General features: G+C 38.3%; 2 protein-coding genes across 3 annotated transcripts in view; one reads left to right on the top strand and one right to left on the bottom strand.

The window, feature by feature from the left end:
- The window catches only part of LOC143031926 (uncharacterized), a 493,007-nt gene that overhangs the window by 2,534 nt on the left and 464,392 nt on the right, over positions 1 to 26,081 (bottom strand). The window contains exon 2 of the mRNA XM_076196301.1: positions 79 to 218. The gene's annotated coding sequence lies outside the window, so the exon portion shown is untranslated. The remainder of the gene's footprint in view (positions 1 to 78; positions 219 to 26,081) is intronic.
- Positions 212 to 24,821, top strand: LOC143031920 (uncharacterized). Of its 2 annotated transcripts, XM_076196291.1 has the most exons (4): positions 2,065 to 2,146; positions 2,663 to 2,994; positions 10,052 to 10,205; positions 20,559 to 24,821. In XM_076196291.1, the coding sequence occupies exon 4, from the start codon at positions 20,939 to 20,941 to the stop codon at positions 22,802 to 22,804; it is 1,866 nt and encodes a 621-aa protein (XP_076052406.1). In that variant the 5' UTR covers positions 2,065 to 2,146; positions 2,663 to 2,994; positions 10,052 to 10,205; positions 20,559 to 20,938; the 3' UTR covers positions 22,805 to 24,821. The 2 variants fall into 2 exon arrangements, with proteins under 2 accessions (XP_076052405.1, XP_076052406.1); XM_076196290.1 differs by lacking the exon at positions 2,663 to 2,994 and having other exon boundaries at positions 212 to 2,146.

Here is a 26,081-nt window from a genome sequence, read left to right on the forward strand (position 1 = left end):
ACTCACCATTCAGAAAACACAATAAAACCAAACTTTAATATGTTTCTTTACATTATTAAATAAACGATAATGAATTACCTTTTTCTTTTGACCATTTTTCTTCGTCAAATTTCTTTTTCTTTCATTTCTCTGCTCCGCTGAGATAAATTCGTTTTGATGCCATTACGGGAATGATGATTGGCGAGTCTTAGAGTCTAATGTAGGCCTAGCACAGAAATCTGTTAAGTGAAAACCTTATAAATACATGGAATCAATTTTACATACACGATATTCGAGTAGAATAAATATGATTATTTTTATCAGTATAGGCCTAAAACAGATATCTGTAAAGTGTAAACCTTTTAAATACCCTTAAATAAAAATAATTCTACATACACGAAATTCGGGTAGACCTGAAAGGTGAACAGATGGGTGATTGTTGAGCCTGTGGTTATCTTAATATTATATACAAACTAGAGAAAGGGACCACACGACAAACGGAATAGAATTCATGTATTTTTGTCACTTCCTTTTGAGCTAACCTCGGTCCTGCCATCTAGTGTTTTTTTCATTAGGTAGGTGAAGTGAGAAAATAAATAATCATAATTTTTATGATAAAGAAATAAGCGAATAAATGAATAAGGGATTGGATAAAATATCGATACAAAATAAACAAAATTGAACATATGAACATATATGAACATTGAATATTGAAAAAGGTGGAAGAGGTAAACATTCCATAGAATACAAACATTTCCTATTGTGCATACAAATATGATAAAAGGAATTCCAACTTACAGTCACAGAACACACAAACTTACAAATTTACACTATTAGAAGCTAAGCATGAAGCGACCAAAGAGTAAACAAGAACGCTGGTGATGCCAATTCCAGTGACAAATAAAGCCAAACAATTGGACAAAGAATAGTAAGCTAATGGCCAAAAAGAGTTTGTAATCAACAATTAATAAAATCTGTAGCCATAAGCCCTAGCTTAGTGAACACATAAATGAATAAATAAAGCCAATTAATGCTTACCATATTATATCTTTAGATTGAATAAGATGTAGGTGATTTTTAACAAGATAGTATTTTTATCAGACGATCAAAACATTTCAAACAATAACAAACACTGCAAGAGGCGTGTTGTTGTTTTGCGTCGGCGAGCGGGAGAGGCACAGGCTCATATTTGACCTTCGGTAGCGTTACCTAGCTATTGGGCCGGCCGGGGGCCCCCTGGTAGGTTGGGGGCCCTAGGTAATCGCCTATACCGCCTATAGCTAGAAACGGCCCTGGCTATGTACAGAGTACTAGTGACACACAGGACACTCTCGAATCATAACTGAAGGAATTATTTGTAGTTTATCACCCATTAGTGCGGGTGATACAAAAATATCTACAGTGATCACATTCTGGCAAATATTTACATATAATGATAAGTAATCGTCGATGAGGTATCAAAGTTGTTGGCATATGGGGTGCAGCGGCGCAGCCTGCACGATCATGTGTACCTCGGCACCTTTCTGGTCTCACCCGTCTACATCGTGCGGCGGTAGCCGTTAGGGTTTGCGTCGGGCACGTATAACACCGTGTCGTCTCGCCAGAAGTTCGCTGCGTCTGTATGCATGTGGAAGTGGAAGGACGTTCTCGTGGTGTTGGATGGTTACACTTGAAGTCCTCTCAGCATTACCACGGTGACGTGTAGGGAAGTGGCGGCTTATCGTACCATCCATTTGTAGTAGGGCAATAGTTGTAGCAGCTGGCAGATCCATACTACAGACATTCCTTGTTATCATGTTCAGGGAACAACAAACCTAGTGCAAAAGATAACTATATACAGATTGTCAGGGGGAAAAGTTACCCCTTTAAAATTTTGGAAATACTTAGAAATTGATTCATCATCCAGCTCTAATATTTTTAATTTACTATTGTAATGATTAGAATTAATTATAAAGAAATACATAAAAAGAACTGGATTCGTTAACAGATGATGAAAAAAATGTTACTACGTAAACATTAAGTCCTAATCTCGCTATCGGACGAAGGGTAAAGAATGGGCCCATTGTTTGAACTGATCTACTACGTGGCATATTAGAGAAGCCACGAAAACTTCAAGACAGCCGACCCAGGCTGCTAAATCATAATCCGAAATAATCCCTTCACGAAGGTAAGAGTTAGACAGAAACATTAATTAACATTTAAAGAAATTTAATTGGGAAGCCCTTGTCCAATAGAAGAGTGAGGGGAATGAGACGATAGAGGGGAATGCTGCAATGCAAGTCGAATGCTAGCAATAACTCCCTTGGAGTGTTGCTACGTATTTGGATACCCCTTTACGTTCTCATAACTAGGTTATATATTTTTTTAAATTATGTATCAAACCCAATTCTCATTTATAGTCAGTTTTGAGGTCTTAAGGTGTCATGACTTAACTACGGTATAGGGGGTTAGCCCTAACCTACCTAGCCTAACATAAAATAATTTGTAAACTTTAAGTAGGGTAATTTAAAGATTTCTGAAGAGGTGTTTCCTATGTTATATTTCAGGAAGAGGCATATTAACCTCTTGTTACCTCCCTATAGTCTCGTAAGGATTTATTCTGCCTCACGAATCTTTCAGCTACCCTACGCCGTTTCTTATTGATGTAGTAGTGTTTCTGAAGACGGGTTATAAAATTTTACAGGGAACCAGTCCTGGAGTAAAATGTACTATTGAAAGGGAACACAAGTTTGCAACCCCCCCCCCCCCTTCCCTGGTGTGGGAAGTTTATGGAAGTTCTAGAAGAATAAATACAGAGAAAAGATCGAGTTTCCTTTCAACCAAGAATGGAAAAGTGGACTAGGACCCACTTACCCAATCCCCATGTCCTACCAGACGACTAATCTGCGGTCCAGTACCAACCCTCATCCTTCGGTTTGTGTGTCATTGACACAAGGAGCAGCGGAAAGATGATCGCTTACCCGGAGGGAGCGTGGCAATCTCTATCAACTGAACCAGTGTTGATCGGAACCTATGGTATTTTGATGTATTGATATGTCTGTCGCGTTTCGCCGCGATAAGATTATTAGTGATACTTAAAACATTTCCGAATCATAACTGACTGATTTATTTACTTTAACATGCACCAAAGTGAGGGTGTTGCAATAGGATTAATTCTAATTTATCACCTTCAAGCAAATATTTACAGACATCAAGAACTGATTGTCGATGAGGTATTAAAGGGGCTATCGTGGGGTAATCAATGCAGTAGTGCTCTAGACTGTTGGCATTAGGGGTGTCGCACAGCCTGCACGATGAGTACCTCGGTACACCTTCGGTCTCACCCACTTGCCACACTGGTCTGTAGCCGAGCCTGAGTCGGGCACTCACAACATTGTGTCTTCTCACAATAAGACCATTACGTCTACACTTATAGGGAAGAGGAAGAAAATTCTCGTAGTGTTGGATGGATACACTTGTAGCCCTCTCAGCATTGCTACGGTGGCGAGTAGGGGAGCAGGCAGCGTGGAGAGATGATCAGACGTGGCAGAGGATGGCGCGGTCGTGTGAATCATGGAATGCTACGAAGGAGGACTTTGTTCAGCAGTGGATTCGGGATGGCTGATTTGAATTGATTTATGTGTCCTACATACATCACTTCACTTTTGCTATTGTTTGTCTTAGACCATTTCTTTCTAGTGCTGTGATCCGTCTCTCCACCTGCAGTAGTTCTATCGTTCCAGTAATCACAATTGCACCATAAAGATAAAAATAGACATGGAAAATATATATAGAAATAGAAAATAGAAGTAGAAAATAGAAATAGTAGAAATAAAACATAGATATGGAAAATTTAATAGAAATATAGATATAAAATATAAATATAAAATGAAAATGTATATATGAAATAAAGATAAAATATAGAAAATACAAAATATGATATATAGAAATATAAAACATAGAACAGAAAATATAAGTAGAAAAATAGAGAAGATATAAAAAAGAAACTGTACACCTCCACATTTACGTCTTGTTTGTTTACATATGACATCAAAGCCCGTCAAGCATTAAGTTGCACTCCTTCAGCTATTTAAAGAGCTTGTTTTCGTGGCTGTGCTTTGTACAGGTTAAACAAGTATGTCTTCTTGAATTCGTAAGTGCAGTGGTATGGGGGTAAGATAGCTTAGTGCATGCGTGGTATGTTCGCATTTGCGACTCCTCAATTCTCGTTTGGCAGTGTATTTGTCATTCTGAGCAAGGGTAAACGTGTGAATATTTATCAAAATGTTTGCAGCAATTAACATTGGCTCAGTGGTGGATCTAGAGAATAAATTGGGGGGGGGGCGGGGCTGAACTATGTATGAGTGGGAAGCGAGCGAAGTGACCTGAATCAGCTGGGGGATTTGAAATGTGAAAAATTTTAGAAGCATTTTGAAGCTATTTGCAAAGGTATATTGAGGAAATGGTCAATAGATTAGATTCGCAGCAATGGTAAATTTTTGTGCCCGTACCTTGCAATGGTAAAAAACTTTATACACACACACATATGTGGCTCTTCCTGACAAATAGAATACAGGTAAACGTCGACTTACGATGGCCGCGACTTACGATTGTTCGACTTTACGATGACGACGACGACGACGACGATATGATAATTTAACCCCTTCCATACGGTGCCGCACACGTAGGCGTCATGAGGAGCAAGTGGATTCGCGACGCTGCCATATCGGCGTCTTGATTATATTTATTGTAGTCGCCCGTGTTTTTACATTCTCTCAAATGTGCCTTGAATCCCATTCTCTGTGGTTTTCAAAATTCGCGGGTGAAAGAGAGAACGATCGATATAAGCGGTGACTATATTTTATGATGCGAGTATTATTACGTCACGTCGTATGGCTGGCATTGGCTGCTGCCCGCGAGATTTAAGTTCCGTACTGAAAATACATATTATAGTGTTTGAATATGGTAAAAAGGATAAAAATAATTAAATAAACTACTGTACATGTTTAATAGGCTATATTCAGTATCTCTGGTGGTTAATATACAGGTAGGCTAGGTACAGTGACCACGGAACAGTGATACACAAATTGGGGATCGACTTACGATGAAATCGTCTTACGATGGCTCTATCAAAACCTAATGCCATCGTAAGTCGACGTTTACCTGTACAAGTATCGCAAAAAATGAAATGTAGGACAATTTAAAGTTTCACCCAACCAAAGATATTTTTATATGGCATATGTGTTTCTGTTGAGGTATGTATAGTATTGATTGATGGTATACATCATTTCCGTCACAAATGTGTAGTTTTCAAGAAATTAATTGATAAATTTATGCCTACCTTTCCTCCTCAACGATCTAGGGGGGACCTGTGGGAAATCGGGGTTTTTGGGTGGGGAGCATGAAATCAAGTAATGTGCATTGCAAAACAGCCATAAAATCAACAACACATAAAAGATATGGAAATACATAAATTACACCTTTGATGGCAGCAGTGGCGAGGGCTTATGCGATCGTAGGCATGTTGTTTTTGAGCAGCATTAACAACGATTCGCAATATTCTTTTGCTGTATCCGCTGGATTTAGTGAAGCGCACTCCAGCTCCGGAAGAGTTGCTAACCCAAAAATCGGGAATAAATTCATGAAGCTTCGAGAGGACCGAGAGTTGCGATTTTGTGTACAACTAACCTAACGTAACCTAACCTAACCTCAATAACGTAACCAAACCTAACCTAACCATCTGAAGGCTAAGGTAGATGGAGGAGCATCATGGCCTTAGCTTGGACCAACTTGACCATATTTCTTGAGGTTATTTGTAGGGAGTAACCCAGTCTCTTCTTCAAGATACTTAGCAGCATGGAAAAAGTTACCTTGGGTTTCCTCATAGTATGCCACAAACCAGTAAGGTGTAGTATAGGGGAGTGGTGAGCTTTGGGAGCTTTGCATTGTTCAGCATCATCAGAGAGGTTGGAACAGTAATCATTCTGTCAGCTACATTGTTTGATTGAATGATCTCAGCAACTAGGTTGTCATCTGTAAGATGTAGGGAATTTATTACCTTGTATGGTTTTGGCAGCATTATCAGATGTAAATGTCACATAGACTTGATTAGAAAGTCACCAGTGTATTTGAGAAGGATAGGGAGAACTGTTGCGAAAGGCTTGAGACCAGAGTGGATAGCATAGTGAGATAAAGCTGTGTATATATTGATTATCTGAAGGATGCCAGTACAGGACTCGGCAGATGACCTGCAGGGTCTTCCAGCATGAAAGAGCGGCAGGGGGAGTACAAGTCAAAGAAAATACCAAGGAGACAGTGATTGAAGTAATAAAAAAGAAAGGTAACTTAGGGACACAGTGGATAAAAAAAGATGCATCGTAATCTATGGCATTAAAGAGAAGCATGATGTACCCAGATATCAGAGGGAAAAGGAAGAGAAAGAGATCGCTAAGGAAATTCTGAAAGAATTACAAACAGATGAATTAGGCTGGGATCGGGAAATCGAGGAAACCCATAGAATGGGCAGATGCTCTAAAGAAAAACAATACAGTACAGGCCACTGAAAGTAAAGCTTAGATCTCAAACATTTGCAGAGGAAATACTATCCAGAACAACAAAATTAGCTAATAGTGAACAGTACAAAAATATATGGATAAAAAAGAAATGAGTGAGGAAGAAAAAGAGAAAGAAAAAGAACTTAGGAATGAAGCAAATGAAAAGAATGAAAAAGAACTGAAATTGAAAAAAAAAAAAGTTTTTTTGGAGAGTGGTGGATATGAGGCTGAGCAAATGGTATATAAGGAAAATGGAAGCAAAGAAGACAGAAAAAGACAAGTAGAAAAGAAATAAAAAATAGCTTATACTAATATTGGTGTATTGGCTGCATGTTATTGTGGCAAAGTAGCATGCAGTTGATACTTTAGGGTCTATATGGGGCACCCCTATGGACCAGAGTCACACATAATTTTGTCTGTGATAGAGGAAAACTCACATAGAGAAATGATGACAGTGAGAGTGGAGAAAGTGGAAAAGGGCAGAAACTAGGGAGGTACTTAGAGTGAACTGCTTAAATGAGAAAAAGAAAATGAGTATAAGAAGAAGTTGAGGGAGGAGTGGGAGAGAGTAAAGGATAGAGTAGAACTAGGAGTGGAGGAGGAATGGGGATGTTTCAAGGAGGGAGTCATAAGGTGTGCAGAGATGGTGTGTGGAACAAGGAGGGCAGGAGGAAATAGAAGGAAGGGTAGTGAGTGGTGGGATGAGGAAGCAAAGAAGGGTGTAGAAGAGAAGAAGCAGGCATTCATAGATTATCTACAAATAAGGACGAGGGAATTGTATGAGAGGTACAAGGTAAAGAGAAAGGAAGTTAGAAGTTAAGCATAAGATAAAGGAAGCAAAGAGGAGAGCAGATGTGAAATGGGGAAAGAGTATGACAGAAATTTTTGAAAGTAATAAAAAGGTGTTTTGGAAGGAAATTAAAAGAGAAAAAGGAGGCGAATCAAGTAGAGAAGAAAAGGTAAAAGGTGCAGATGGAGAGATGATAATGGAAGAGAAGGCAGTGAGAGGAAGGTGGGCAGAGTATTTTAGGGAGTTGCTAAATGTGAAGGAGGAGAGGGAGGGAAAGGTAGTTGGCGTGGGAAATGCTATGAAAATGAAAGTGATGAGTGAGGAGAAATAGGGAAGGATGAAGTGGAAGCAGCTGTTAAGATGATGAGAGCAGGTAAGGCACCTGGGTTGGATGGATGCCATGCAGAATGTCTGAAGAAAGGAGGTGCAGTTATGGTGGACTGGCTGGTGAAGTTATTTAATGTTTGATTAAGAGAGGGTAGAGTGCTGGAGGAGTGCCTGTATAGTTCCACTTTACAAAGGAAAGGGGGACAAGTGTGAGTGTAGTAGTTACAGAGGGATTAGCTTGTTGAGTGTGGTTGGGAAGGCTTATGGGAGGGTCTTGATTGAGAGGATTAGGAGAGGAACAGAGGGAGTAATTGGTGAGGAAAAGTGGTTTTAGGACAGGTAGGGGATGTGTAGATCAGATTTTTGTGGTAAGACAGATATGTGAGAAAGCTATAGGAAAAGGTAAGGATATTTTTTGGGCTTTTATGGATCTGGAAAAGGCTTATGACATGGTAGACAGGAAGGCACTGTGGGAGGTACTGCAGATATATGGGATAGGAGGAAAGCTGTTAAGAGCAGTCAAGAGTTTTTATGAGAATAGTAGAGCTTGTGTTAGGATTAGAAATGGAGAGAGTGAATGGTTTGAGGTAAAGGTGGGACTCTGTCAGGGATGTGTTATTTCGCCCTGGTTGTTCAATCTTTACATGAATGGGGTGGTGCGAGAGGTGAATGCAAGGTTAGTTGGTCAGGGGTTGGAGATGATTAAAGGAAATGGAGAAAAGTGGGAGGTGAGCCAGCTGTTATTTGCTGATGACACTGCTCTTGTAGTAGGATCAGAGGAGGGATTGAGGAAGTTAGTGACAGAGTTTGAGAAGGTGTGTGAAAGAAGGAAGCTGTAGATAAATGTGGGCAAAAGTAAGGTGATGAGATGTACACGGGGAGAGAGTAAGAGTAGGCTGGAAGTGAGCTTTAAGCGTCGAGAAACTGGAGGAAGTGGATAGTTTCAGATACTTGGGTGCAAATGTGACCGGAAAGGGAGGAGTGGGGGGTGGAGGTAGAATGTAGATTGAGAGGAGCGAGTAAATGCCTTGGTGGATTGAAAAGTGTAATGAGAAATAGACATCTGGGAATGGATGCTAAGAGGTGGTTATATGAAGGAGTGATTGTGCCAACAGCAATGTACGGGGCAGAAACATGGAACATGAGAGAGGAAGAGAGAAGGAGTTTGAATGTGTTTGAGATGAAATGTCTGAGAAGTATGATAGGGGTTACAAGGCTAGATAGAGTGAGAAATGAGGAGGTGAGGAGGAGAACAGGGGTGGAAACGGAGTTGTTGTTGTTGTTGTTGTTGTCGTTCCCTAGATTGTCTGTCCGAGCAGTCCCGTCTCCCCAAGGAATGCCATAGCCGAAACTGGGTTTTCCCACAAATCCTTTATAGAGCGTATGTTGTGTTGTTTGCGTGCATGATTGTGTATAATGCAGTCTTCCATTATGTGTTGTATGGTATGGGGTGAAGTGTTACATCCTGGGCAGCTGTTCACAATGCGGTCATCCAGCTGGTAGCTTAGAACTCTGGTCCTGGAGCTGCAGCGTCTATGTCGTGGGACCACCCCCCAACCCCAAGAGTTGGGGGCCAAACGGCAGCATCTACCCCTGGCTACCGGCTCTACGCAGGTGGCACCGATCCCCAAGAGGAGCTACGCCTACCTTGGGGAGTACCACAATCCTTTTTCCCAACATGGAAAGGGAGTTGGGAGATAGGGTTGATGAAAAGGTATTAGGATGGTTTGGACACATGGAAAGAATAAGTGAAGAAACTTTAGTAAAAGAAGTGTGGAAGGCAGAGGTGGAAGGAGTGAATATGAGGCGGCGTCCTAGAATGAGATGGATGGATGGGGTGAAAGGGGCATTACAAAAGAGAGGAATGTCTGTGGAGGAAGGATGGGGGAGGACAGAAGATAGGTATGAATGGAGAGGGGTTGTGTATAGATGATTCTGTGATGCATAAGGAGGAGTGGGAAGTGGATTGGGGGTGAGGAAGTATATATGAGAAAAAAATTGACGCAGCCCAAAGGAATTTCTCCCCGTCTTCTCCTTTTCTGCATGAGGGGATGGAGAGGATGGGTTGCCGAATTTATGAAGCGGCCTTGCTGTGGATGTGCTGTGTCTTGCAACACTGCTTCTGACCTAGGGCAGTGGACGGGATGCAGGGATGACCCGTCATCCAGGAGGTGTCAAGATAGGAATGAGGGAGGAGAGTAGAGAGGAATGGAACATACTGAAATTATTTCAGCCCTGGTCGGGATTCGAGCCCGGGCCGCCGTAGTGGCGGCCGCAAACGCTACCACTGTGCTGTCAAGTGGTAGTGTTTGTTTGTGTGTGTATGAATGTGTGTGTGTTGGTATATCTATCTCCACGTGATTTTTATTAAGATGACGGAGTCCTGTCTCCTGATTCTAAACTACGTCCCTCTTCTTCCCAGGTGGTGTGGTGCTCGGTCCAGACCCTATCCTTGGCTTGGGGCCTCATCCTGTGCCTCACCTTCATGCACGGGGGAGCTAGGGTGCTCCGTCTCCTCAAGACCATCCCGAAATCGGCCTTTCAAGGAAGAGAGTCTTCTGCAACGGAAGGAAAGGGTGAGTCCAGTCTTACAAGGACGACCTCCACCCCCTCCCCCTTCAGTATGGTAATGTCCTTCATAGATCATGTGGCGCGAGTGAAACGATTTTGTTCAGCTGAAAGGTGACCTTCCTGTCTTCTGCGGATGGGTATCTCGCCCTATGACTTGGTTCTGGTCCCAGAGGACCTGCTCTTCGACTGAAGAAGATCTTTTGGAGGTAACTGGTACAGGTCCTCCGCTGTTTATTATTTTGTTGAAAGAATCGAGAAGGAGCGATGGGTTGAGAAGGGGGGGGGGTCAAAGAGAGGGGAAGGTCAAGGAGAGGGGAGAATTAAAGAAAGGGGAAGGTCAAAGAGAGAGGAAGGGTCAAAGAGAGGAGAGGGTCAAAGAGAGGAGAGGGTCAAAGAGAGAGGAGGGTCAAAGAGAGTGGAAGGTCAAAGAGAGGGGAGGGTCAAAGAAAGAGGAAGGGATAAAGAGAGGAGAGGGTTAAAGAGAGGGGAGGGTCAAGAAGGGGGGGGATGGTCAAAGAAAGGAGAGGATCAAAGAGAGGGGAGGGTCAAAAGTGAGGGGAGGGTCATAGAGAGGGAGAGGGTCAAAGAGAGCGGAGGGTCAAAGAGAGGGTAGGGAGAAATTTTATGGAAAGTGAAATAGTGCACAGTGGTACTTTGAAAAAAATAAGTGACAAAAGTGATTTTATTCGTCTTAAACAAAGATGGGTTATGATTACAAATATCAGGTAAGTGTGTTGTAGACGTTTTATGATTTTATACGAACAATTGTGTTAATTGAAATCGGTAGGCATCTGTCAGTGATGTTGATGACGTCATGTCGATAGGAAATCAGAGGGTAACTGCATCATCAGTCGATTGTACTGTTATTTTCCTCACAATCTGTGCCATAATTGTTCATAAAGATGTTGAAAGAAAAAGTTTAAAAGTGGTCACTAAGTTGGTCTTCCAACAGACATTTAGAAAATAAAAGGTAGTTTTCGGATAGACCACACACTTGTTCATTGTCGCATTAAAAAGATTATTTACTATTAGTGACGTAATTATGAATACATTGGTTGAATAAAAGTCTCGACAATAGCAAGCTAATATAGTTACCACAAAGTTACACGGAATAGAACATTGGTTATTTAAGTATGGAGGTATGTTAGGTTTACTTTGGTAAACTAGTTTATGTCATGATTCAAGGTAAATGGGTAGAATTTCATGTATATAGTTATTCAATATAATTTGGATTTCCGTAGAAATTTTGTTTAAAAAAAAAGTATGTATATATATATATATATATATATATATATATATATATATATATATATATATGTATATATATATATATATAATATGAATTAAGGCGAAAGAAGTTACCCGAATTAATATTCGTATTGTGATAGTTTATCCTAAATATCGGTAGATTGCATGTTGGGTATATTACGGCATTGTCCGAATGAAAAGTAGCTTTTAAGAAAAAGATCTTGATATATCTAGCCAGAGGAAAATGATCTAAATGTACATTTATCTATATATTTTATTTATTATTATTTATATATTTTTATTTATCATTTTTCTATAATTATCTTTTTTCAGTTTTTTTCCGTGTCCTCTCATTTTACCGTTGTCCCACACTAACAGGTCGTTCCTGTCTAAAACTTCCATTCCTTCCATTATTCTGTAGATAGTCAGCAAATCTCCTCTTTCTCTTCTTTGTTCCAGTGTTGGTAGGTTCAGTTTGGATAGTCTTTGCTCATATGTTAGTTCAGCGAGAGACGGTGCTAGTTTGGTTGTCGCTCTTTGTATTCTTTCTAGTTTCTTAATATTCTTTTTTGGTGCTGGGTGTCCAAAGTGATGCTGCATACTCAAGTTTTGGTCTAATTAGTGTAGTTAGTTTTTTTTTTATCATTTCTTCATCCATATAAGTAAATGCCACTTTGATTGACCTCAATAAATTGTAGGTTTCTCTGAATATTTTATTTATATGCTTATCAGGTTTCATGTCCTTTCCAATCATCACTCCAAGATCTTTTTCAGTTTGCTTTTTTTTTTTTTTTCTTCAATTCTGTATTCTTTTGATATTCTGTTTTTGCTCTTTCCAAATGCCATTATACTGCATTTCTTTATATTAAATTTCACTTCCCACTTGTGAGTCCAATTCCATATTGTGTCCAAATCTTGTTGCAATGAGTTGCAGTCCTCTTCTGTTTTTTTACCTTTTTAAGTGATTTTGCATCATCTGCAAAAAAATTCATATAGCACTCCACGCCTTCATTCATGTCATTAATGTAAATGGCAAACATGATTGGGGCCAGTACCGATCCTTGCGGGACTCCGCTTTTTACTTCTTCCCAGTTGGAGAATTTTTCTATAACTACATCTCTCATTTTCCTCCCAATCAGGAAGTCTTCCATCCATTCCAATAATTTTCCTCTGATGCCACCCTTTGATTCTATCTTATTTATTGATTTCTTATGAGGTACCTTATCAAATGCCTTTTGCAGGTCCAGAAAAGCACAGTCCGCCCATCCATCTCTTTCTTTATATTAAATTTCACTTCCCACTTGTGAGTCCAATTCCATATTGTGTCCAAATCTTGTTGCAATGAGTTGCAGTCCTCTTCCGTTTTTTACCTTTTTAAGTAATTTTGCATCATCTGCATAAAAATTCATATAGCACTCCACGCCCTCATTCATTTCATTAATGTAAATGGCAAACATGATTGGGGCCAGTACCGATCCTTGCGGGACCCCACTTTTTACTTCTTCCCAGTTGGAGAAATTTTCTATAATTACATCTCTCATTTTCCTCCCAATCAGGAAGTCTTCCATCCACTCCAATAATTTTCCTCTGATGCCACCCTTTGATTCTATCTTATTTATTGATTTCTTATGAGGTACCTTATCGAATGCCTTTTGCAGGTCCAGAAAAGCACAGTCCGCCCATCCATCTCTTTCTTCTATTATGTCGACTAATCTTGAGTGAAAGCAGATCAGATTTGTTGCACATGATCTCCCTTGTCTGAATCCAAATTGATTTGGGTTCAGTAAAGATTTTTCTTCCAGGTATTTAACCCATCTGTTTTTGACAACTCTTTCACAAATTTTTGCTATTGTGCTTGTTAGTGAGACTGGTCTGTAGTTAGATGGATCTTCTTTATCACCTCCCTTATAAATTGGTACAATGTTTGCCTTTTTCCAGTCCAATGGTACTTTTCCTTCTTTAAGTGAGGATTTAATTATATTATATATTTTATCAGTTAATTCTTCCATGCATTCCTTCAGTATACAGTTTGCAATCCCGTCTGGGCCATGTGATTTTCTGACATCCAGGGTTTTAATTTGATCACTGATTTCTTTTTGTGTTACGTTTATTTCTTTCATTGCTGGGGATTATTCTCTCTATCTACACTGTTAGGCAAGTTTTCTATTGTGAATACTGATCTGAAGTGGTTGTTAATAATTTCAGCCATTTCCGGTTCTTCTGTATATTCCTTTTTATCTTGGCGCAGTTTTTCTATTTCTTGTTTGTTTTTCAGTTTTCCATTTACATATTTGTAAAATAGTTTGGGTTCTTCCTTACATTTGTCTATTATCTTTTTTTCATGATTCCTCTTCTCATCTCTGGATATTTCTACATATTCGTATCTTAGTTTAATGTACATTTGCCATTTTTGTTTCTTATCTCTTTTCCACTTTTTCCAAGCTTTGTCTCTTTTCTCCTTAGCTTCACTACATCTTTTGTTGTACCAGCTCTTTATGTATGCCTTTTCCATTTTTTGTTGTGGTACATATTTGTTCACTCCTTCGTTACAAATTTGTTTTAATATATTCCATTTTTCTTCTATCCCTGTATCTTTGTTTTGGAAATTTTCCAGTTTGCATTGCGAAAGAATGTTTTAAGTTTCTCAAAGCTAGTTTTGATATACATAGGTCTTCCTATTCTATGTTTATCATTTTTGCTTTGGTCCATTTGTTCTTTCAATTCCATTTCAATTAGTACGTGGTCACTTTTTCCTATCAGAGTTTTATAATCAATTTTTTCAATAATCTCAGGTTCTGTCGTAAGTATTAAGTCCAATTTTGAGGGTTCTTCATTTTCTCTGTATTGAGTATTTTCTTTAATCCACTGGGTCATTGTGTATTCAATGGTCAAATCAAGGAGTACATTGCCCCAGTGTTTCTCTCCCCCCTTCACTGTCATTTTTTCCCAGCACATTTCTATTGAATTAAAGTTACCCATAATTACTGTATTTCCTCCATCTTTCAGTGTTTCAATTAATTCATCTTTTGTATCTTCTAGTAATTTGGAATGATCCCTTTCTGCCCAGGCTTGTGTTTTAGGAGGTACATATACCACTGCAAATTTTCTTTTCTTCATTTGTTTACCTTTGACTTGTACGATAATTGATTCTACTTTGTTTTTCCTTCAGTTATTTTTGTTACACTCAAATCTTTCCTAGTCAATATCAGAACTCCTCCGCCCAGTTTGTTCTTTCTATTCTTTGTCCAACAGTTGTATACACCTTGTCCCATGGTGTGGGGTGTTAGGGTGTACTTTAATTTGGTTTCTACAATTCCCATTATGTCTGGTTCTTCTGAGACTAGATAATCATTTAGTTCGTTTATTCCTGAGATTATTCCATCTATAATAGTATAAGCTATTTTTAGTTTCTTTTCTTCTCCTCCCCTTCTGTCCTCCATTGTTTCCATTTTCCCTATATATCTTTTTCTCAGCCTCATGTCTATCACTCTCCAAAAAGACTCCTCCTTTTCCTTTTTCAGTTCTATTCTCATTCCTTTGATTTGCCTCATTCCTAAGTTCTTTTTCTTTCTCTTTTTCTTCCTCACTCATTTCTTTTTTATCCAAATATTTTTGTACTGTTTGCTGTTTGCTAATCTTATTGTTCTAGATGATATTTCCTCTGTGCTTGATTGCGATCTAAGTTTAACTTTTAGTGGTCTATACTGTTTATCTCTAGAGTACATGGCCATTCTATGGGTTTCCTCGATTTCTCGGTCCCAGCCTAACTCATCTGTTTGTAACTTTTTAGTATTTCATTAGCAATCTCTTTTTCTTCCTTTTCTCTCTGATATCTTGGTACATTGTGCTTTTCTTTAATGCCATAGACTACTATACACCTTTTTCTATCCACTGTGTCCCTAACTAGGTTACTTTTCTCTTTAATAATCTGAATTACAGTTTCTTTGGTATTATCTTTTACTTGTTGTTCCATTATTTTCTTTAGGGATATTTCTTGACTTTCCTGTTCAATTTTCCTTTAGGTCATTCTCCTTGATTTTTTCTTCCACCTTTTCAGTCACTTCCTTTATTTGACTTTTAATTTCTTGTTTCAGAGCCTCGTTCCTACTATTATCCTCACTTTTCAGCCTCTCGTTATCACCCTTAAGCTGTTTTAATTCCCTTTTCAACTCTTCTATCTCCCTGTTGTTCTCTTCGTTAGCTTTTCTTAAGTTTGATAATTCCTGGTACAATATCTTGTATTCCCTTTTAAGCTCTAATAGTTCATCAATGATATAATTTAAATCTCTATTCCTCATTATATTCCTGTATCTGAGTTCTCTATCCATCTCTACTCTAAGTAATCCATTGCCTTCTCTTTCAAAACTGGAAAATCTACTTACGTCTAACCTTTGGTATTCCCTAGGTGTTGATGCGAAGCATGATTTTTTTCTTACTACCCCAAATGGTGTTCCGATTCTTGTTTCTTCCAGGCTTCTTTTAATTGGGTCTTTAGCTTTAGGGGTTTCCATTTTGAAAAAAAAAAAAAAAAAGTTATGCAGAGATACAATTAGGACCTACATCATTTCACCACGAATACACAGCCCCTGCCACACCGTATATAAACAACAAGGCCGATGCTGTTCATTTCCAATTTCTTGTTTATATTTTCACTCGTAAGCCAGTGCTCCAAAAATACGTGCTGCTTCGTTCTTGTCCGCTGTGGTGCTTGCTCCGTGTTTGAGTTTCTTTTCATGTCCTTTTGTTTTTCTTTCATCTCACTTTAATAAGTCTTCTCTGACAAGGACTTCCATGCCTTCCACAATTCACTAAAGGGCCAATACATCTCTTTCTCTTCTTTGTTCCAGTGTTGGTTAAGACAATCTTTGTTCATATGTCAATATTGAAAGTGTTGGTGCCACCTTTGTTGTTGCTCTTTGAGTTCTTTCTAATTTCATTATATTCTTTTTTGTGCTGGATGTCCATAGTGTCACAGTGTACTACAATCTTGGTCTTATCAGTGTGACTAATATTTCTTTTAACCATTACTTCATCAAAGTAATTAAAAACCAACTTTATTGATCTTAGTAAATTGTAGGTTTCTGCAATTATTTTGTTTATATGCTTGTATTGGTCTTATCAATGAGACTAATATTTTTTTTACCATTACTTCATCCAAGTAATTAAAAACCACCTTTATTGGTCTTAGTAAGCTGTAGGTTTCTCCAACTGTTTTGTTTATATGCTTGTCTGGGGACATGTCTTTGTTAATAACTACTCCTAGGTCCCTTTCTGAGCTATCTTTTTTACTTCCTTTGTACCAATTTTTTATTGTCCTGATATTATTATTATTATTATATTTTTTTTTTCCAAAATCTATTCTACTACATTTCTTGATGTTGAAGTACACTTCACACATTTGGTTCCATTTCCAGACTTTGTGCAGGTGTCTCTGTAGTGATTCAGCCTTTTTCTGTACTTACTTTCTTTAGTAGTTTTGTATCATCTGCAAAGAAGTTCATATAACATTCTACACCTTCATCCATGTCATTTATATATAGCAAACATTATTAGAGCTAATACTGAGCCTTGTGGGACTCCATTTCTCATTTCTTCCCATGTCAGGTTTTTATATCTAAGTGCCACCCTCATTTTTCTCCCACGCAAGAAATCTTCCATCCATTTCAATAACTTTCCTTTAACACCTGTTGTTTCAAGTTTTCTTAATAGCTTTTTGTGTGGTACTTTATCAAATGCCTTTTGTAAATCCAGGAAAGCACAATCTGCCCACCCATCCCTTTCTTGCATTATATTAACCTTGAATAAAAACAAATCAAGTTTGTGGCACATGATCTTCCTTGTCTAAAGCCAAATTATTATGTATTCAGAATATTGTTTTCTTCCAGATGTTTAGTCCATCTACTTTTGATAACTTTTTCACGTATTTTAGCTTTTGTGCTTGTAAGGGAGACCGATCTACAGTTTGTTGGGTCTTCCTTGTCTCCTTTATATATTGGCACAATATTGATTGGCATTTTTCCAATCTTGTGGTACCTTTCCTTCTTTGAGTGAGCAATCTATTATTTTGTATATTTTGTCTGTTAGTTCATCTATACATTCTTTTAGTATCCAATTTGCAATTCTGTCCAGACCGTGTGATTTTCCGACATCAAGGTTTATCATTTGGTCCCTTGTTTCTTTCTGTGTCACGAATCTTTCTCCCTTTCCTTCATTACAATTGTGTGTATTTTCTTTTGTGAATACAGATTTGAAATGTTTGTTCATAATTTCAGCCATTTCTACATCTATACATTCCACATTCCCTTGATGCAGTTTCACTATTTCCTTTTTTATTTTTTTTATTTACCATATACATATCTGTAGAATGATTTAGGTTGATTCTTGCATAGTTTATTTTTCTTCACTGCATATTTTTACATATTCATTTCTTAGTTTGATATGTACTTGTCACTTATCCATTTTTTTCTTTTTTTCATCTTTTCCAAGCATTGTCTCTTCTATCTTTTGCCTCATTACATTTTCTGTTGTACCAGCATTTAATGTACACCTTTTCCTGTGTTTGTTTTGGTACATATTTATCTACTTCATTAAAGAAGTTTTCCCACTTCACTTTTTGAAAGAATTTTCTGAGTTTCTCAAAATTTGTTTTGTTGTACATTAGTCTTCCTTTCCTGTGTTTCCCATTTCTTCCCAAATATCCTCTTTTAGTTCGAATTTGATTAGTAAGTTGTCACTTCCCAATTGGTATCTTGTATTCCATTTTATCCACAATTTCAGGCTCTGATGTAAATATTAAATCTAGTCCTGATGGTTCTTCGTTATCTCCATCTCTGGTATTTTTCTTTTACCCATTGAATTATTGTGTATTCATTGGCCATGCCCAATAGTATATTTCACCAAAGGTCCTCTCCACCTTTCACTGTCATTTCCTAACATATTTCTCTGAGTTAGTCACCCATAATTATTAAGTTTCCTCCTTTCAATATTTCATTTAATACATTCTTTGTGTCAAAATTTTGGAATGGTCACTCTCTGTCCAGGAATATGTTTTCAGGGGCACATATATCACTACATAATTTCTACTTGTTATGTCACTGTTTTCAATTTTTATCATAATCAATTCCACATTATTATTTTCTTCTGTTATCTTTGTCACATTTAAGCCTTTCTTAGTCAAAAACATGACTCCTCCACCCTGTTTAACCTCTCTATTTTCTATCCAATGATTATATAAACTTTGTTCCACAATAATTGGTGGTAGTGGACCTTGTAATGCCATCTCCACAATTTCCATTATATACAGTTTTTCTTCTGCCAGATAGTTATTTAATTCATTTAGTCCTGAAATGCCATCTATGTTGGTATACATTATTCTAAATTTTTCCTTTTTCCTCCCTCTTTTGTTTCCTGTGTTTGATTTTTTTGATATACCATTTTCTCAGTGTCAGGTCCAGTACTCTTAAAGAAAACTTGTTCTTTTTGGTCTCTTGTCATTCTCTCTTTTTTTTTTTTTTATTTGCTTTATTTCTTAGTGTCTTTTCCCTCTCCTTCCTCATTGACCATTTCTTTTTTATATCCATATATTCTTGTAATTTTCACTTACTGCCAACTTTACTGTTATGTTAGTACTTCTTCCACTATCATTTGAGACCTTATTTTAATTTATAGTGGTCTATTTTTGTCTTTAGGGTATAGTCCTATTCTATGCACTTACTCTATTTCCTTTTCCATTTCTTGCCCTTCCTCTTGTATCTCTCTCAGAATTTCTTTTGCTATTTCTTTCTCTTTTTTCTCCTAATTCTCTAGCTACATTGTGGTTTTCTTCAATACTATAAACTACTACTCACTTTTTTTATCAACTGTGTCTGGCCCAATTTTCTTTCGCTTTAAATACTTGAATGACTGTTTCTTTTGCACTTTCTTCCACTTGTTTGACAGTTTCTTTAAAAGTTATTTTTTGGTTTTCTTCCACTTTCCATTGATTTTTGATTTGTTGGAGATCTATCTCTTTTATGGTTTCTCCAACTTTCTCAGTCACTGCTTGTATTTGTTCTTTTACTTCTTTTTTCAAAGCCTCATTTTTGTTAGTATCTTAATTTTTTATTTTTTCATTCTCACTTTTAGCTGTGTTTAATTCCTCTTTTAGATCATTAAGCTCCCTGTTCATTTCAGCATTTTGTTTTTTCAACTCATTCACTTCTTTATACATTGTCTTGTATTCAGCTTTCAAATCTATAATTTCATTTATCAGTTCTGTAATTGCCTGATTTGGAATATTTTTATACCTTGTTTCCCTTTCCAAATCTATACCTCTTCCTAGTATTCCACTCTTGGAACCACTGAAAATGTTATATTTTCATACCTTTGATTCCTCTTGGATGTTTCCACATTGCAACCCTTTTTTGGGATGACACCTGATGGTGATTCAACCCTACTTACTTCTAGTCTTTTCTTTGTTGGTTCACTATATTTTTGTCTACCTTTATCATCCTCCATTTTATATTTTAACCACTAAGTGAACTTACTCTAACATATCATTTCGGTCACTTGATAGACAAAGGTCCCCTATCCCAGTATGAATGACATCACCTAGGTGTTTCCTCCAACTTATTGAAAAAGCACTGCACTCCAGAGCTCGTTCTAGACATCCATTCTAAACTGTGGTTTGTGTGTCTTAAACGATGTGCCTAGCATCACTTATTTGAGTCAGATGAACTGAATAAACCCTCCATGAGTTGGTTTAGATTCAGGTCTTGTGAGCCCAAACATGGTATGCTATGAAGTTATATTCAAATACGACTGTTGTGGCTAGCTGGGCCATTGCCCACTTCCAAATATCATGACATGATGGTTGTTGGGGAATGAGCATGCCTGTAGCTATAGGATGATTTTCACCTCATCTGTAATGAAAAAGTAGAATGAAATATATGATAGCTCCATATCTATTAGTGTTTCACCCTATTTTATAATAGATCATGGCATGTATGAATGGTTGGCTTAGGTACAAATTTGAGTATGAAATAGTTTGTGCGCAAAACTTCCACTATCCAATTAGAATATATTGCACACTTTCAGAGATAGATGTCAATAATATAATTACATTTTTTCAGGTTGAGGGCAAATATCACCACTTCTTTGGAAGAGTTATCTACAGATTCTATACTTGTCATACGATGAAAAGGACCCAGTGTGACATCTGTGGCACAATTATATCACTAGTCATTTTAGATATCACATGTTGACCCACACTGGAGGGAAGCCTTTCCATTGTGACCCGTAAAGTTGTGCCTTTTCACAAAAGGGTTCTCTTACAAAGCATATGATGAGCCACACAGGAGTGAAGCCTCTCCAATATGATCTGTGTAATGTAACTTTCTGACAAAAGAATCGCTTCAAATTTCATATGATAACCCACATTGGAGAAAAGCCATTCCAGTGTGACCTGTGAGATAAAGCTTTCACACAAAACTGTCACCTTAAAAATCACTTGATGGCCCACACAGAAGAGAAGCCTTTCCAGTATGACTTGTGTGATTCAGCTTTCTCAAAAAAGGATGCTCTCATTAAGCATGCAAGGAGGCACACAAGAGAGAAGCCTTTTGTGTGTGACCTGTGTGTTTCTGCTTTCTCGGAAAAGGGTCACCTCACACAGCATATGAGGACCCACACAGGAGAGAAGCCTTTCCAGAGTGGCCTGTGTGATTCTGCTTTCTCAAAAAAGGGTCACCTCACACAGCATATGAGAACCCTCTCAGGAGAGAAGCCTTTCCAGTGTGGCCTGTGTGATTCTGCTTTCTCACGAAAGGATTATCTCACACAGCATATGAGGACTCACACAGGAGAGAAGCCTTTCCAGTGTGACCAGTGTGATTCTGCTTTCTCAATAAAGGGTTCTCTCACACAGCATATGAGGACCCACACAGGAGAGAAGCCTTTCCAGTGTGACCAGTGTGATTCTGCTTTCTCACAAAAGGGTCATCTCACACAGCATATGAGGACCCACACAGGAGAGAAGCCTTTCCAGTGTGGCCTGTGTGATTCTGTTTTCTCACGAAAGGGTTCTCTCACACAGCATATGAGGACCCACACAGGAGAGAAGCCTTTCCAGTGTGGCCTGTGTGATTCTGCTTTCTTAGAAAAGGGTGCTCTTGCACGTCACATGAGGACCCACACAGGAGAGAAGCCTTTCCAGTGTGGCCTGTGTGATTCTGCTTTCTCAGAAAAGGTTACTCTCTTACGGCATATGAGGACCCACACAGGAGAGAAGCCTTTCCATTGTGACCAGTGTGATTCTGCTTTCTCACAAAAGGGTTCTCTCACACAGCATATGAGGACCCACACAGGAGAGAAGCCTTTCCAGTGTGGCCTGTGTGATTCTGCTTTCTATCAAAAGGGTTCTCTTGCTCGTCACATGAGGACCCACACAGGAGAGAAGCCTTTCCAATGTGGCCAGTGTGATTCTGCTTTCTCAGAAAAGGGTTATTTTGCACGTCACATGAGGACCCACACAGGAGAGAAGCCTTTCCAGTGTGGCCAGTGTGATTCTGCTTTCTCAAAAAAGGGTGGTCTCACGAACCATATGAAAACCCACACAGGAGAGAAGCCTTTCCAGTGTGGCCTGTGTAATTCTGCTTTCTCAGAAAAGGGTACTCTCACTAAGCACATGAGGACCCACACAGGAGAGAAGCCTTTCCAGTGTGGCCTGTGTGATTCTGCTTTCTCAATAAAGGGTTCTCTCACACAGCATATGAGGACCCACACAGGAGAGAAGCCTTTCCAGTGTGGCCTGTGTGATTCTGCTTTCTCAGAAAAGAGTCACCTCACACAGCATATGAGGACCCACACAGGAGAGAAGCCTTTCCATTGTGACCTGTGTGATTCTGCTTTCTCAACAAAGGGTAATCTCACACAGCATATGAGGACCCACACAGGAGAGAAGCCTTTCCAGTGTGGCCTGTGTGATTCTGCTTTTTCAGAAAAGGGTACTCTCACACAGCATATGAGGACCCACACAGGAGAGAAGCCTTTCCAGTGTGGCCTGTGTGATTCTGCTTTCTCAATAAAGGGTTCTCTCACACAGCATATGAGGACCCACACAGGAGAGAAGCCTTTCCAGTGTGGCCTGTGTGATTCTGCTTTTTCAGAGAAGGGTTCTCTCATGAACCATATGAGAACCCACACAGGAGAGAAACCTTTCCAGTGTGGCCTGTGTGAATCTGCTTTTTCAGAAAAGGGTAATCTCAGACGGCATATGAGGACCCACACAGGAGAGAAGCCTTTCCAGTGTGACCTTTGTCGTTCTGTTTTCTCGTATAAGAAAAATCTCATACAGCATGTGAAGAACCACACAGAATAGAAGCCTTTCTAGTGTGACCTCTGGGATTCTGTTTTCTCACAAAATGATAATCTAATATATGATGATCCACACAGAGGAGAAGCCTATCCAGTGTGACCTGTGTGGATTTGATTTCTTACATAAGGGTAATCTCAAACCCACACAGAAGAGAAGCCTATTCAGTGTGACCTCTGTGATTCTGCTTTCTCACATAAGGGTCATCTCACAAAACATATGAGGGCCCACATAGGAGAGAAGCCTCTCCAGTGTGTCCTGTGCAATTCTGCTTTCTCACTAAAGATTAATCTCACAAAGCATATGAGGACCCACACTAGAGAAGTCTTTCCAGTGTGACCTTTGTGATGAAGCTTTCTAATAAAAGAATTACCTCAAATATCACATGATGATCCATAGGAATGAAACAATTCCTTTATGATGTGTGATTCTGCTTTCTTATGAAAGGGTTATCTCACAAAACATATGAGGCCCACGCGTGAGAGATGACTTTCCAATGTGATCTGTGTGGTTCTGGTTTCTCACAAAATTGTTCTAGAAAGCACATGAGGACCCACACTGAAGAGAAGCTATTGTGATGCTACCTGTGCGATGCAGCTTTCTCACAAAAGAATCACTTCAAAAAACACATGATCCATTCAGGAGAAAAGCCTTTCCAGTATGACCTTTGTGAATCCTTGTTTCTTATTAAAGGTTTCTCACACAATATTTGAAGACCCCTGCAGATGGGCGGCCTTTCCAGTGTGAGCTGTGCTATTATGTTTTCTCAGTAAAAGGTTCCCTCATACAGCATATGAGGACCCACACAGGAGAGAAGTCTTTCCACTGTGACCTGTGCAATTCTACTTTCCCACAAAAGAGTTCTGTGATTCTACTTTTTCAGAAAAGGGTTCTCTTACACAGCATATGAGGATCCACACAAGAGGCAAGTCTTTCCAATGTGACATGTATGATTCTGCTTTCTCATGTAAGGGGAATCTTGCACACAGGAGAGAAGCTTTTTCCAATGTGACATGTGCGATTCTGCTTTCACACAAAAGGGTTATCTCAGAAAGTATATGATGACTCACACAGGAGAGAAGCCTATCCAGTGTGACTTTGACAGTACATAATGAACCACAATGGAGAAGAGCTATTCTTGTATGATATAGCTTTCAGAAGAGATCTCTCACAAAACATATGAGGACCCACACAGGAAAGAAGCCTCTCATGTGCAACGTGTGTGGTGCAACTTTCTCACAAAAGGGTTCTCTCACAATGCATATGAGGACCCACAATGGAGAGAAGCCATTCCTGTGCACTGCAACTTTATCACAAAAGAATCACCTCAAATATCATGTGATCCCCCCACAATTGAAAACTCACAAAATTGGGAATAAGGGCAGAGAGACAGGTTCCCCAATGAAAGAAACAGTGCAAAAACTATACAATAATTTAAGATCAAACTGGATGCTGAAAGATACAAAAGCGGGTCACTATAAGCATAGCTCTCTTCCCATAAAAAACAACTAGGTAAATACAGGACAGTAGCCTTCCTAGTGTGACCTGTGTGATTGTGCTTTCTCACAAAAGAGGTCTCAACCATCATATGGTGACTCATTCTGGAAAGAAGCCATTCCAGTGTGACTTGTGTGATGAAAATTATTCCCTGCAAGATTTGTGAATGTGTTTGTGCACACATTTCACAACTAGTGTACAAAGGAAAAAAGTGTATGCATAAAGTTTTGGAAATGAAATTAAGATATTGTAATTAAAGATGCAAATCCTATAATTTCATGATAATGAATTCAAAACAAAAGTAATATGATTTTGAGAATCTGTCAATGACCTTTGAAATATAAGTGTACAATTTCATAATTTTACACATAGTTTTGAGATATTTTGTACTGTATGTTCAGCAGTTATACATCACCAGTACTTGTTCAGTCCAATGAAATCAATCAAGAAGCATGTTGTTAGTTTTGTACCCTCAAATTAAAAAGTCTGAATACTTGATACAATCTCAATGTGTTCTTTTTTTTATGTTTCAAATTCCATTTGGAAAAGAAAATCACTTATTTCCTGCAGAAACCTACATTTCAAGAATAACAAAAGGAGCAAAGAATATACTGATGAAAAAAATGGCTACTACAAGTCATTGGAATAGTAGAGGAACATTGAAACAATGCCAAAGCAAAAATCATAATAATTAAGATAAAAGGGAGCTGTTTGAAAGATCCATCCCAACTTTGTACTTCAATTGAAAAGTAAGCAACAGGAAACAAAACAAGGCAACAACTATGTTCGGTAAATAGTGCACACAGATATGGTTGTAATCTGTAGCTATTCTTAAATTTACAAATATAAATAAAATATATACAAATAACACAATTGCATAGAACTGGTGGATCTTCTTGTCAGATTCAAATGAAGCAAAGGGTGTGAAGGGAAAAAGAACTGCAAGTGAAGAATGGCTGGATGAAATAATGAAAAATGTTGCGCCCATTTACAGGACAGTTTCCCTGAGGATGAGGTACAAGAATGGTCAATGTGATTTTTCATCTGGTAGTGGACATGTTACTACCTTTTGTCTTAACTATCATGATTTTCTTGCTGATGCTACAGAAATATTTAGTTTGATGTTGCAAAAAAATTAGATGCAAGATTATATAAAATGTAACACAAATGGTATTAGTTGCTCTTCAGAATGAAGTTCTGGGACTTGGAAAAATTGATGGATATTGGAGGAGCCTTTCTTGTCTCTAGTGCAGACTGTGGGTGAGGTTTTAGTCCAATGAATTGAATAAAAAACAAACTTAAACACTGTTTAGGAGAATGTCATTTGGATAAGTTCATATAAGCTACAAATTATATGGAAATTAAATTGATTTAGATGTTTATAAAGAGTGGGTGAATGCCGAAAACAAAAGAGAGGAGAAATAAGAAGTTAGAATCAAAATTGAGAATTAGTACTGAACTTATTTTTATATATACTTGGAGTTATTTTTAAAGTTAGAAAGGTTAAATGTAATTGTACCTTAGTGATCTATATATGTATATATATATATATATGTATATATATATATATACCATATATATATTTTTTCAGCCTTTACTGAAAATATATATATATATATATATGAGAGTAATTCGCTAATAGCAGCGACATCAAACCAATAATTTTTGTGACAGTTGCATGCAGGATTCGAACCCGCTGTACTCGGCCATCCGTAAATTACCTTCCCAGTGCCCTAACCACTAGACCACAGAGGCTATAAAATCCTTGAAACCTGGAACCGAACTG

Source organism: Oratosquilla oratoria, chromosome 12, assembly GCF_046742065.1.
Source record: "Oratosquilla oratoria isolate Oo_2021 chromosome 12, ASM4674206v1, whole genome shotgun sequence".
NCBI lineage: Eukaryota > Metazoa > Arthropoda > Malacostraca > Stomatopoda > Squillidae > Oratosquilla > Oratosquilla oratoria.

Coding starts and splice junctions, on each gene's coding strand:
- LOC143031920 (XM_076196290.1), top strand. CDS start 20,939: ATGGCCCACACAGAAGAGAAGCCTTTCCAGTATGACTTGTGTGATTCA.